Source organism: Cyanistes caeruleus, chromosome 12 (assembly GCF_971803275.1).
Source record: "Cyanistes caeruleus chromosome 12, bCyaCae1.hap1.1, whole genome shotgun sequence".
In the NCBI taxonomy this organism is placed as follows: Eukaryota; Metazoa; Chordata; class Aves; order Passeriformes; family Paridae; genus Cyanistes; species Cyanistes caeruleus.
This window is the reverse complement of record NC_141712.1, coordinates 6222976-6237141: the sequence shown is the minus strand read 5'-3', so window position 1 is coordinate 6237141 and position 14166 is coordinate 6222976. Positions and strand designations below refer to the sequence as shown.

The window sequence follows — 14166 nt, the reverse complement described above, 5'->3', positions numbered from 1 at the left end:
TTTTCAGGCAGGAAACTAAAAGATAAAGCAAGATGAAAAAGATTTGTTTTAATAACAGCCCAGTAAGTTTGCTGCAGTCACACCATCCTAAAGTTCCAATAGATAACTGCAAAAGGATAAAAGCCAGGCCCTAACAGCAGTGTGTGTTACAGCTTACACTTAACATATATTTTTAGCTCATCTGGCACCATCTTTTTTCCACTGAAGTCCAATGTGTTTAAAGCCTTCAAGTGGAAACACCCACAGTAATAACTAAAAGAAGAAATTTAAAACTAAATATTTGTAAAGGATTTAAACCAGAAAACTAATTCCTCGAGTTCTCTTGCTTTAACATGCAAATTTCTTAGGAAAAAATTCCATCTCCTAGAAGAATACACCAACATGACCCTGTGGCAATTACAGTCAAAAAAGCACAAACTCATTTTGTGCAAACTCTTTTTTCCCCACTCCTGCATTCCCTTGCTGCTGTGTCCCACTTTCCTCTGGTGCCCTACTGAACCAATGGACAACACTGGTGTAGGTCATTATCTCCCTGAAAATACAGTTTTCTGTATTTTCCTGTACTGAGGTCTCAGGCAGTTTCAGCCAGGGTAGGGCTGCATTCCTGCCAGCAGGAATTATTTTGCTCCCTGCCCTGGCTGCATGTTCAAGCCACCTCTCCTCTCCTGCCAGCACTGAAAATCTCAAGGCCATGCTGGGAGCACATTTAATAACCCAACTGAAAACTCTTTTTGCCTTTTTTGTTTTTGTAACTCCTGGGCTCAGCCTGCCCATGCAGCTGTAGCTCACTGGAGTTCCAGGCAGCCCAAAGGAAGGGAAAGATGTGGAAATGCTCCCCCCTGCTCAGCAGCAGCCTTAAATCAGGCTCTGATTAGGAAATCCTAAACCCAAAAATCCACAACACGACAGCAAACCAAAGCCACTACACCTCCACACCTGGATAACTGGTTCAATTGAAATATGAGAACTTCAGGATTCTAAATGGATTTTCATGGCTATTTCTGGCCCATGCATTACAGAAACATCTTTCACACATTCATTGTGTATATTCAAACCTTTTCAGATGTAACAACCACACAAAATACTTCATTCCTTTTGGATATTACCAAGTTATCTGATCAACTGACTAATCTACTGTCATCTAAGATGTGCAAAACTATTGCTAATAGTGATTAAAAAGTTATGAATAGTTTTATTTTTAATTCTAAACATTATTGAACCCAAGACAGCAGGTACCTGTTCGATATTATAGTACTTTGCAGTTATTCCATTTCTTTTATGCCTGTGCAATTTAATTTTATTGCAGTTTTAAAGAAAAACCTTGTTATCTACTAATATTTTTTTAAAAAATCTTAACAGCCCTTCGTTATTTAGACACTGTAAAACTGAATGTTGCAGAGTGAACATTAACATCACAGATAATAAAATACAAATAATAGTTGAACTGCCACAGAAGAAACACATTGTGTGGGCAAAAGTATTCTCAATTCAAGTGGAAGAGAAAATATTTGTTGTAAGAACAAAACAGTTTGGAAAAGAAGGGACTGAGTATTTGCAGTGGACTTTTGTTACTAACATTTTCTGTGATAGTTCCATTGACAGGGTTATACAAAGGATGGAGAAATAAAATGACAAGTTCTGTGGCATCTCTGTTTTAGCTCAGTTTGTCATTGTGATGAAGACAGGAAAAAGAATCTGGATTTTTCTAATTTTCACTTGGTGGAGAAGGCACATCTCCAAATTTGACATGTAAAATTGATGTATTTTTTCACACAGGATATCTTTCTTTATGATGTAACAGTACTCATTTGTATTCTGCATTTTGTTTGAAAATTCAGAACCAATCAACATCTAATCCTTTCTGTATAATTTCAAAAATAAAAAAGCACAGCCATTCAGTATCACTTTTCCCTGTAAAACAGTGACTAAAACAATTCATCACCAAACTATGTCTGGATCACCTCTATTAAGAGAGCGAAATTGCTTCTCACAGTGTTTATTTATGATATTCACAAACAATACCAAGGCTCTGGGGAGAACAAACAGAAGTGAAAACCAGGACCACGACCCCAGGGCATTATTTGGAGCTGTTACTTACGGCTCTCCTTGTGGGGTGCTCTCAGGAACATACACCAAGTAGGACATGTTGGTGAACTGTGGGGGTCGAACTCCAGCAATTACAGAGACAGAGGCTGGGGACCCTCTGCTTCCAAGTTTATCTGCTGCCAGCACAGTCAGCAAATACTCCTTGTCCCTCACCAATGGCAAACCTGTTGTTTTAATCCAGCCAGTGTCCTTCTCCACTTCAAATCTGTCTTCACCACCTAAAAGGAATGTGTCCACAAATTGTCATCAGCAAGAACATTTTTACTTGATTAAAATTAGGAGAATACAGTGGCAATTCCCAGGTCGACTTTGGCTTAGGATCAACATGCACACTGAGGTTCAAAAGTTTGTTTAGAACTTAGGAATCAATCATTACATTCATCATTCATGATTTCATTTCAAAATGCCATTTCATTCTCAGGACAATTATCACTCTTCTTTATCACTGAATTATAAAATGGTTTGGATTGGAAGGGACCTTGAAGTTCATCCCATTCCACCTGCTGCCATGGGCAGGGACAGCTCCTACAAGACCAGGGTGCTCCAAGCCCTGTCCAACCTGGCCTTGGACACTTCCAGGGATCCAGAGACAGCCACAGCTTCTCTGGGCACCCTGTGCCAGGGTCTCCCCACCCTCACAGGGAGGAATTTCTTCCCAATATCCCATCTAAACCCACTCTCTGTCAGTTTAAAGCCATTGCCCCTTGTCCTGTCACTCCAGGCTCTTCTGAAACGTCTCTCTCCATCTTTCTTTTATCCTCCAAAACTTTGCTGTTGCTTGACCCCAAGTACCCCTTACCAGAAAAAAACTCCACTGGAGAGGTAATTCTGCTCCCCATCTGCTCAGACACTTTTGAACTATCATTAAAGTTTCTTAAAAGGAGACACACAAAATACTATCACTGAGTTTGTACAAGCTTTGCACACCTCAGACCTTTAGAAGTTTGTTGCAAATGAATCAGAAGCATGACTCCCACAAGGGATGGGAACATTAAGCCTCCTCTCCACCCAACAAACTACTCCTCCACAGGAGTAGTAAATACAGGAGTAAATATCTCGTAAATACAGTCCCCACTGCCACGGCCTTGGGATCACTGACTGCTCCAGTCCCCATCATCCCCAGGGATATATATGGGCAGGAACTCAACTTTGCAAAGAAATCTGTCCATACATCATTAAAAGTTGATTTTTCTCACACACAGGGATGAAGGTTTATGAACCTTTTGCAGGAGGAAGGAAAAACAAAGCTGAGGATAAAAAAAGTCACAATAGTGAGGCACGACCCGTGGAATGGGAGGGTTAAAATTTACCTTCCAAGAGAAAATATTCCACAGTTCCATGGATCCCTTCATCTGCATCCACAGCAAGCAGCTTGTACACCTGAGTCCCTGCTGCAGCCTCGGGGGAAACCACAGCCAGGAAGGGGAAAGGCTCCATGGCCCATTCAGGGACGTTATCATTCACGTCTGTCACAGTGAGTGACACATGCACCAAGTACCAATCCTTCCCTAAAGGTCACAGGAAAAGGAAGAAATCATTGGACAGTACTTCATGGCAATCTGAATTTCAAAAATTAAATACTTGTTGCCAAAAAAAAATTCTAATCTACCCTAACCAGTAGATTTGCCCTTCTATAAAGTTCACTGAAATCCTAATAAAGTTTTCACTCCTATTTAAGTTTAAATATTATTAAATACATACAGTAAAAATCCAGAAGAACAAACCACCACAAAGTAGAACTATCAAATTTTCAAAAAATCAACAGCATAAGATACTTAAAAATTTAGGAAAAAATATTTATTATACTTTTACCATTATTCAATTAACCCATGAAATAGCACAGCTCCTAACAAGTAATAAGTATCAGCCAGGTATTGCTGAAAAGGTGACAAAAAGACTTGAGACAGTGATGGAGTGAAGGGTTTTTTAACTGATAATTATCAGTAATATCAAGGAGTTCAGTGTGAATAAAACTTGGGCCTGTGGGCCAGTTTGGCTTCCAGCAGACTGGCACTGACCTTGTAAATATTTCTGCTACAGAAGCCAAGCTGAGTGCTCCTGCAGGCCATATTTCATGTCTGTGGCTGCAGAAAAGTGAGCCCTGTGTGCCTCCAAAGGCAGCACAACTGTGTTGGCACTGCACTGTGCTCCAGCCTGGAATGTGGCCCAGGTAAAAACAGCCATCTACACTTACAACATGACCTATCCACAAGCTTAATAATGGATGTGAAGTCAGAATTCTTAAAGTTGATGGTGTTAATACTTGATTTCAGTGTTGATTTATTATTTATACATACATGAAAACAAACAGACAAGCCTTTATTTCCAAAGCATCTACAGGAATTGAAACAATGTGCAAAAAGGAACATCTAAAACTACGAGTTTTAATTTAAACCTAATTAATAATACAAAGACTTTAAGCATATACAGAAGTAGGAAGTGCTGCCAAAATATCTAATCTCGTAGACAGTGTTATGTGGCTAAGCCTATTCTCCCAGGAAGTTTACTTAGGCTGAATTCATTCTCCCTCTCTACTGCAGTGTGGCATCCCTCAACAAAAAACATCTATATTCCAACTACAACCTGTTCCTTTGTGTGAGGTGTGCATTTACAGGCATTATCCCCTCACTCCCACAGCAACAGCACCTCTTGCAGCTTCAGCTTTCTGCACTCAGAAGTTCCTGTCTGCTGGCACCTGGCAAGTTTAGCACAGCACATCAGAATCTGCCATCTGTGAACAACCAGCTGGTGGACTGCTGTAAAGAAAACTCCTTGGTGTTGTGACTGGCAAAGTCAAATGTAAGTTTCTTAGTCTAGATTCCTGAGACTTAATCCATCGCAACCTTTGAGTACATTCTATTTTTACCCAGAAAATTCTCTTAGCAGAAAAAAAATCAGCAGTCACCCAGGATAATCACTGAGTCTCTTGAGTTCACCTTGTAAAATTGTATTAATTCATCTGTATTTTAAACCTGTGAGTACATGGCCTTTTTTTTGTTTCTAAGAGCAACATAAAGTATGTTGACAGTAACTTGTTAAATCCAAATTGGTTTCCTTGTAATTATACCCAGTACCCAGAATCTAACATTCTAGAGAATATAGTATCAGTTTATAGTTTATAGCACTATAAATATAGTTATATGAAAAAACAGTGCCTACAGCAAAATATTTAAGTTATCAAACAGTAAATTACAGAAATTATCAGTTTCCTGAAAAAAACCTGTATTGGGTTTTCCCATTAAACATGCCTTGCACCACTGTGGAACATGGATACATGCAACATGTGTTCTGACATTTTCATGGCAAAATTCCCAGTTACCTTGTACATCCAAGTCTTACAGAGCCTTCCTCCTGTGTGTTATGTATTACTGCACCTCTGCAGACAGAAGTGTTGGGAGGCCCAGTGCAAGGATGCTCAATTCAGCTTCTGCAGACAGATGTTCTATAAAACAGTGTCTGTGAAGCCAAAGTTTCCAAAGACAAACTCAAACTGCCTCACCACAAAACACAGCTGACACTGAGGTGAGAGCAGTTGCCCACTCTGCTGTTGCACTTCCCTTGTAGTCACTCAGGTATAATTCCCTTCAGCATTCAGACTCTGAAAGCAGCTGCTTTGCTTTCTCCTCTGGGTAGCACAAAGAAAACAAAAAAACAAACAAACAAAAAAAACCAAACCAAAAAAACCCACAAGAAGCTGAAAAAAACTCTAAAAAAACCCAAATACATCAAAAGCAGCAGCACGTGTACTAGTTTTCACTACTGTTCTAAATAGTACCAGATGTGTTTTACACAGATGTGTTCTCATGTCAGAATGTGTGTCCCAGAAGTCCCAGGTCAGCCAGTCCAAGACACCTGAAGAAAATGCAGAGGAAGAAACGTGCTGGACATTGATCCAAGGTTAAAAAACCCCACACCAGCACACACCAGGGTGAGTTCTGAATGAGAAGCCAAATGCAATCAGTGACTGCTTGAACACTCCTAATATTTTAATTAAAAGGTGTCCAAACAGAGTAGTTGCAAAAGGGAGAAGTTCATGTCAAAGTTGTCTGTCTCTTCTCAAAAGAAGAGCTCTGGTGGAAGCTGCCCAAGTTTGTATTAGCCTAGTTTGCCTGGGCATGCTGTGGGCTTAAAGTAGCAGCACTAAATTAAAGCTGGGTTAAGAACCTTTGAAAATCTGCCCCTATAATAGCAAGACCTATTGAGGATTTGAATGCTACCTTGGTAACCCTGCTAGGAGTAGAAAGGTTACTGATGTCTGTCTCTCTGGAGTCTGGAAATCACTCTCCTCATCAACCCCTGCACTCACTCTGGTTCAAGTCCTGCTGGAGTTCCTAACCTGCGTGTAGTGTCTATTCCTCTGTCAAAAAGGAAGACACAATTTAAGAATCTGTCATTTTTATTGAAGTAGTAGTAATAAATCTGGTTACAAATCCCACTTTAGTCACTTAACCAATGCCAATTCATTGAAAATTAATACGCTGATACTTAGAACATACTTGTAACTGAGAAACAGTTGTAAGAAAACTCTGTGAAAGTGCATAAGGACCAAGCTTAATCCTCACATGCTCTAGCAAACTTTATCACTCAAAGCACTTGGGCATGCTCCTCCAGGTACTTGTATTTTAGCATTTAAGAGACCTTGGTGTCATTCTGACATGTTGGCAAGACCAAAGCTTTCAGCACTATGTTGGTTACTTCTGAAACATGTGAATAATTGTAAGAATTTTGTTAGGACAGTCAGCAGGAAGTGCAGTACAGGTAACAGAAGATACAGGATTTAAGTGCCTCTCTTGACCAGCATCCAATTCCACTGACTCTACAGATTTTACTGGTGTATTATCTTCTTCCATCAACCCCAGACAATCCGATCCGTAAGAAAAAATGCTGAATAAATCATCATGATTTCCCATATAAAGGCAGTCTGAAGGAAAACGACTGCAAGTGAGTTTTCCCTTGACTGCATACCATACATCATAGGAAAAACTACAGTAAAACACCAAACAGGACTGGACTTCACTGCAGAGACCTACAAATGTGACCTGACAACTTGTGCAAACAACATCAGGGTGTCCAGGGAAGCATGCCTGGACAAGGACTTGCCAGAGGACAAGGAACGTGATGAAGAGACTGACAGCAACAATAATGCCTGTGTAATATGTAGATGTCCAGCAGGACAATGCATCAAGGATTTCAAAGTACATGCTCCTGAACATGATTTCTTTAAGTGTAACTCCACATTCTAATTAGCACAGCAAGTATTTCCAAGTTTTTGCTTTATTGTAATTACCCCAACATACACAAAAGGCAGCCTCTTGTGTTTTGGAACTGACACTGCTGCTTCCCTGCAGAACAGACCTTAAACCAGATTTTCAACTCATTTTGAATAAGGTAGATTAAATTAATTTTCTCCATTAATGATGAAAATTTTTTGTGCTTTAAGACAGTGGATGGATAGAAATTTTAGAAATATGTATGTCTCTATAGTTCAGGTGTCTCAATGCCTCTGCCCATCAGAACATCCCCCATAGGTACCTTACAGACACATTAATTATACATGTACATCAGTATATTAAAAGTAACACTGCATGGTCACGAATCTGCGTTCATATGTAATGATTAATAGTAGTTTATTAGTAGTATATGTGCAGTAAAATTGCTGTGCTACAGAAGAAAATAATATGTTACAATTCCACTCAAATCTTAGCAGAAACAGCTTAAAACTGATAATCCTCTGTGGATTTGGGTTAAGTCCTACAAACACACAGAGAGGTTGTACTGAAATTATCTGTTCCAAATCCCAGGCCCTGACAAGCAGTGGAGATACCTGCCACTGCACCCAGCAGTGCAAGTCAACCACAACTGAGATCCTAAGTTAGGAATCTGATCCAGGCTTCATTTTCTCAAAAAGAATTTTCACATTGTTGTGTAACAGAAGACCAATTACAACTGTCTCGATATTAAATGCTAGATGTTTGACTTTAAAGCCAGGCACACCATGGATATCTTACACAATGTCATCCATTCAAAAGAAATCCTACCCAAAGGATGGTTCTGCTGATTAGATTGTTGGCACACACATGGATTTTGCATTTGACAGATTTTCTTCCCTAGCTTCAGACAACAGAAAAATTTAAATTGCTTTCTCACAGATACTGAGCAAGAGGAGATAAAACACAAAATGGCCTTTGCTGATCATGAACATGACAGCAACATAACACTGGAACATCTTATGTCAAAAATGAGTATTTTTTAAAGTCATAGAGAAAATAATACTTCATATTCAAAAGAGTAAAATCATCTTTTTATTCAATCAGAAAGTATCTTTCCTCTTATTTTTCTTCAGTATGGAAACTAATGAAAACAGGTTCTGTAAGCAGATTGCTTTTCCCACCACTTATTTGCCCTTCGCAGTATCAAATCTAAGCCCTCTCTACAGCTCTCTTTTCAATTTATACAGAAAACTAAAACTAAAATTATAAACTCTAGTCCAGAGGTTTTTCCTACTTTAGCTGCTTAATTCCCTATTAGAGTCAATTCGTGTATCATCAAAAATCCTTCTTAGGGCAGCTCATCCTGAAGTCTGCTTTTTTTCTCTCTGATATTCCCTCCAGCTGGAATTACTTCCTTTTAACTTAGTATTACTGACAAAAGCTGCAGCACTGAAATTCATTCCCTATCACCAAAATCGATCTTCATAATCCACTGTTGAAACCTCATCATAGGTATCTATCTATAATTGCTTATTTTTCATGCCTATCTGTGGTGAAAAGCTGACAAACAGAAGGATTTATTATACTGCCTTGCTCTGGAATCCAGTCACATTAGGTAAGGTGATACACCAGCTGGCCACATTTCTGCTCACAGGAAATGTATGACATGTCATCACTCATCATTTTCATCCCTTGGAAAAAAAATTCTAAAAAAAAAAAAAAAACCAAACAAAAAATTAAGTAACTTGCTGGGAAGTTTAATCAGAGTAAAAATGGAAATAAATGGAAATGAGTCAGTAGCAAAATAGAGAAAGTCTCTAAAATATTTAAACAGGAGTAATAAAAACAACCAAACCAAACAGGAAAAAGCCTTAATACCCATATACTATGAAGTTACACTTCTATACTACGGGTAACACTTCTCACATCAAATTTAAGATATATAGAGAAACTTAGGAAGGGAAAGCCCTCTCAAAATCATGAACTTCTTGGGACAGTTCAACTGAAAGACTTGTCAAAATTGAAGAACACACTGGAAACTACAAAAAGCAAACAGGTATCCTGATGGAATAATGGTCTTTAGGTTCTTTACAGCTTTACTGAATTCAGGTTTATCTGAAAAATCTCTTCTGTGATCTTCATCATTAATTTTCTGGGAAGAGATTTTAACATAAAGTAACACGAACCAGTTCCTTCAACCTGCTGTTGCAGCTGGTTATAAAGGTTCATTGGATTGCAGAGAGATACTGCAATCTGATAAATCCTGGCATTTCATACAGCAACTAGGAAAAAATATTCCCCCACCTACCAATAAAGTTACACCAAAGGCAGCAGGAAGAAGGCAAAGGATTTAATATTTAATCATTCAGTTAACAGCAACTTTTGAAGGTTCTGGTTAAACCAAGCCTTGAAAATCACACTTGCTGGAACAGCCTGACTGCAGCTTCAAATACTGTAGGTCAGAGCTGCCTCTAAACCCATCTCTTATCACTATGTCAAATTTTAAAAGATGCTGTCAATCTGTGAAATCCAACATATTCTCAGACTTCTGATTGCATTAGGATTATATGACTGCCTTTTCTCTCAAAATCCAATGGATAATTCTGTAAGACGAGACTTGAAAATAAAATCCTTATTTCATTAAAAATGTAGGCTTCTCTGCATCAGTGTAATTGATAAAACTGACAATGCCAGACATTCTGATTTTAAAAATCTGACAATAGAGAATATGTAGTTGGCTGAACATGTCTCTGCAATTGTGGACAAACATTATACATTCCTTGAATGTACTGAGGGAAGAGGTATTATATTATCATGATTAAAGAACAATGGGTGAGAAGCTAGGTTGCTCCTGGCATTTTCAGGTCATTACAATTTAGGTTTAAAAGGAGATTATGAGAGTGTTAAAAGTCTTGCAAGCCTTGAGGTTACTATTGCTATTACATACTGCCCTACATCCATCAGCAAATTAAGTATTCAAGCTGGTATTTTTCTTGATGGCTTGTGGCTTTTTTTAAGTTGCTTCCACTTCTTACCTTAAATAGACAATTTTTTTTCGAAAACTCAGGGGGTTTTTGTTTGGATTACTCCAAGTTAAATGTTTGGAGTTGATTGAGAGGATATTGAAGTTTTGAAGACTCTGCAAGTATCATACTGTGCTATTTTAAAACCTCACTCTCTTATATGTCTTCATGTAAAATACCTACTGACATAGAGTTTGGGAAGATACATTTTCAGAAAAAAGAATCTTAATGCCCTAAGCCTCTAGCTGCAATCAGGAGAAATCTCTTTTCCCATTTTCATATCATAACATGAGATAAAAGCTACTGGTTATTGTACCCAGTCCTGCTGTATATCCTTCAAAAAATAGGACAATTATGCACAAACATTTCTCTACTGTCATTTCTGAAAATTCCTGAGGTATATGATGGGCTACTTTTAAGTACAGTAGTTTGCTCATTCATAAAACATAAACCTTCTAAAGAGATAACTTTGATGGGCTCAAGCTGGGGACAGCCCACGTTCTCTCCTAATATGCCTCATCTTTTTTGCAGACAGAATAATGACAGCCTGGCATGTCTCTGCTCCTCACCATCACAGGGCTTTTAAAACTGAAGTTAAAGCAAACCAGAAAACAAAAATAAAGAAAGCATCAGAGGAGCTCAATGATCAAGGCAGAAAGGATATTAGCATAAATAACCAATTAAAAGACATTAAGGTGATGACCATGTTAGCAAGGGCTTCCTAGGGTGGCATCAATCTTGTGAGGGTGGCAGTCAGGGAAACCAAGCATGCCCAGATATGAAATAATGACTGCAAATTAATAACCACAACAGACATCCTTAAATAACAAAACATGTGTCTTAATGAATTACTATTGATTGCCAAAAAGCATTATCATAAGTAGAGAACTTGGCTAAAGCAGGAGCAGCTACTGTGCCACAGTAAAATGGGAAGTTCTCTTGAATTTTTCCTTAGAATTTCCTGGGGGAAATCCAGCTTGTTTCTCTGTAGTCTTTCATGTGCAAGGAGGAAAAAAAAAATAAAAAAAAAGGTAAAACTGCCACCACAATCAATAGCCTCACCAACAGAGCCTGCTGTAGTTCCATGGATCATTATGGAATCATAAAATTGGGTTGGAAAGGACCTTAGAGCTCATCTCATTCCAACCTCCTACCATGGGCAGGGACACCTCCCACCACATCAGGCTGCTCCAGAACCCATCCAACCTGACCTTTATGTTCTATAATTTATTAGTTCTATCAAATTGTCAAATTTGTGCTGAAATTTGGTTAGATCTTGAGAAAAAAAGAAGTTCATTTCTTTTGCAAAAACTGAATGTTTGAGATGATAAACAGCCAGAAGATCTAAACAACTTTGGTGTTCAAGTCATAGCAGTCTCAGATATTTTTAATCTGAGTGCTTGGAATAGAAAGCAGAAAATTTCAAAATATTCAGACTGATCAAACATCAAGATGGTGCTCCACAGCTTCCTCAGACATTCCTTTCTACCACACATCAGTAACACTCCGAGCCTGTAAACACCCATAGCTGTCCTGAATGCACACAGAACACACATTGTTTTTTACTTAAATGCATGAAAACCTCTGAAGTTTAATGAAATCCATTTGCGGGATACTGGATGATGATTTCACTTAAGCTCAGCTTGAAGTGTAACTGCTGACAGCTGTAATTCATGAAAGAGGTAATAAGAAATGTAAAAGGCAAAACATCACCCAGAAGCTACTTAATTCTTAGGGATGATCCCCCCAGAATCAATACAGCCAGTAAGGGACTAAGGCCTCAGATAAAATTAAAACAGATGATCTTTGACTTCCAAGCATGAAAACCTTTGAGGTGAAAAGATTACTAAAATTGGTATCTCCACTCTCTATATTGATTTAAATGGGATAAATATATTTAAAATAAATTTAAAATGTAAGTTTTGCACAAGTTGGAAGGCACATCAAACATCACCCTCAGTGGATCCCCTGATAAGAAAAAATGAATGACAGGAGATTACAAAGCTAATGCCCATGGATCAAGTAAGGTCAAGGGAGCTTGAGACAGCAGGATTAGAGAGGCAGGATCTTTAATGCACTTCCCCCAAGCACTAATGGAATAATAATGGCTCCTTCTCAAATTAAATGCTACCCCATGTTGCAATATTAATGTGTATGACAGTCTAAGAAATTTTACCTTCTGCTCACTGGGTACAAACTTAAAATAGCATTATGCTGTTGTGAAGAATAAATTGCGTCCCAATAAATTGAATGGCATGAAACCCTGAAATGCCACCAAAAATATGTGAGCATAACCATCAGTCCTTCTAGGCAAGGTTAACTAAAGGCCATAGTCCAGGGCTGAGTGATCCGTGGGGACACTAGAGGAAACTCCTCCTCAAGGTCCATGTGGCAGTGTTCAATTCCAAGTGGGATAAGAGCTCACCTGAAGCTGAAATACCATCCAAGGCACTATGTCCTCATTTCTCCAGGCCCTGAAACTCCTCCACAGGCTCAGGAGAACCCATTCCATCAAAAAATGGAATCATCACTGAGCACTACAGGTCCAGATTTTTCTGTTGGTATTTTCTAGTAACTAAGTACTGCCTCCAGGAAACAAAAAGTATGATAAAATTAAGTCTACAAAGTATATAAAACCAGAGAGATACACAATGAATAAACAGAACTAGTAACTAGTATACTATTTCCTCTACAGCTTGCAATTAATTTTACTGTAGCAGTAAAATAGACCAAATTGTTATTTCAGAGGATAAAAAAAGGATTGTTTTTGGCATCTACATTAAAATAAAACCATGACAGTGACAACCAAAATATGTCCAGTCACAAAGCAACTCTACCATGCAATGCATTGGTAATGATAATTATAGCAGTGACTTGTGCACATCACTACCAAAGATCTTAGAACTCAACTGCACCTTTGCCAAAAAAACCTCTACCCTGAATGCTGAGAAGTTCTTCATACTGCAAAAGCCCCTCCAATCTACCCCTGACACGGGAAAACAAAGCCTATGGTCTACTAAGAAATCCTCCAGGCTGTGGTGTGTTACATTGGTAGGTACTTGCCAGGCCAAGTGGAGTGAGCTCATTTAACTCATACCTTCAACAAAACGCAACTCAGAGAAAGAAACCCCTTCCTTGTCATGAACACGTGGAAGACACCTGGATACCAAGATACTAAAGGTGTGGTTGCATCTGGAACTCCAGCCCTGCACACACTGCTGTGCTGATTATTCAGGAGAGAATTGAGAGGAAGTAAACAGAAAAATGTTCAAAATTCTATTTTAACTGAAGGGGAAAAAAATAAACAAACATACAGGCTGTTATATGCCACTTGAAGAAAAGTTAATTCAGACAAAGGACATCTCCTACACAGTCCTATTCATGAACTAAAGAGTGGGGGCTGTCACAAACTAGGAAGAAACTGCTCAACATTCCTTTATTACCATATACCCATCTTCTTGCTACTATTTTGAGAATGCTCCATCAGTCAAAAAAAAACCAAAACCAGTTATTGTGCCCAGAGATCCATTAGGACCACTTGTGGCACAATGCTTTTTTACTGCTGTAGGTAATGAAGTGCACATTACAAATGAATCACAAGAAACTACATTGAAAAAATAAAGGAAAAGAGAGTAGACTTTTTATGCCAGAGTAGTTAAGTATCTTGTCTTATCCTTGACATCACTGCCTGGGTTGAAGAAAAGTGTAATGACAGAATTAATTTTCAGTTCTCAGTTACCAGGAAGCAAAAATAGTGGAAAGTGAATAAAAAAAATTGAAGAAATTAATAAAACTTTATACCACTTGAAAATAAATAGATATCTAAT

The 14166-nt window shown here is 38.4% G+C and overlaps 1 protein-coding gene across 1 annotated transcript in view; it reads right to left on the bottom strand.

Moving 5' to 3' along the window:
- The window catches only part of LOC111934783 (neural-cadherin-like), a 60518-nt gene that overhangs the window by 42674 nt on the left and 3678 nt on the right, over positions 1-14166 (bottom strand). The window contains exons 2-3 of the mRNA XM_086848190.1: positions 3417-3614; positions 2099-2324 (exon numbers count right to left, since the gene is read on the bottom strand). Coding sequence (XP_086704316.1) covers positions 2099-2324; positions 3417-3614 — 424 coding nt within the window. The remainder of the gene's footprint in view (positions 1-2098; positions 2325-3416; positions 3615-14166) is intronic.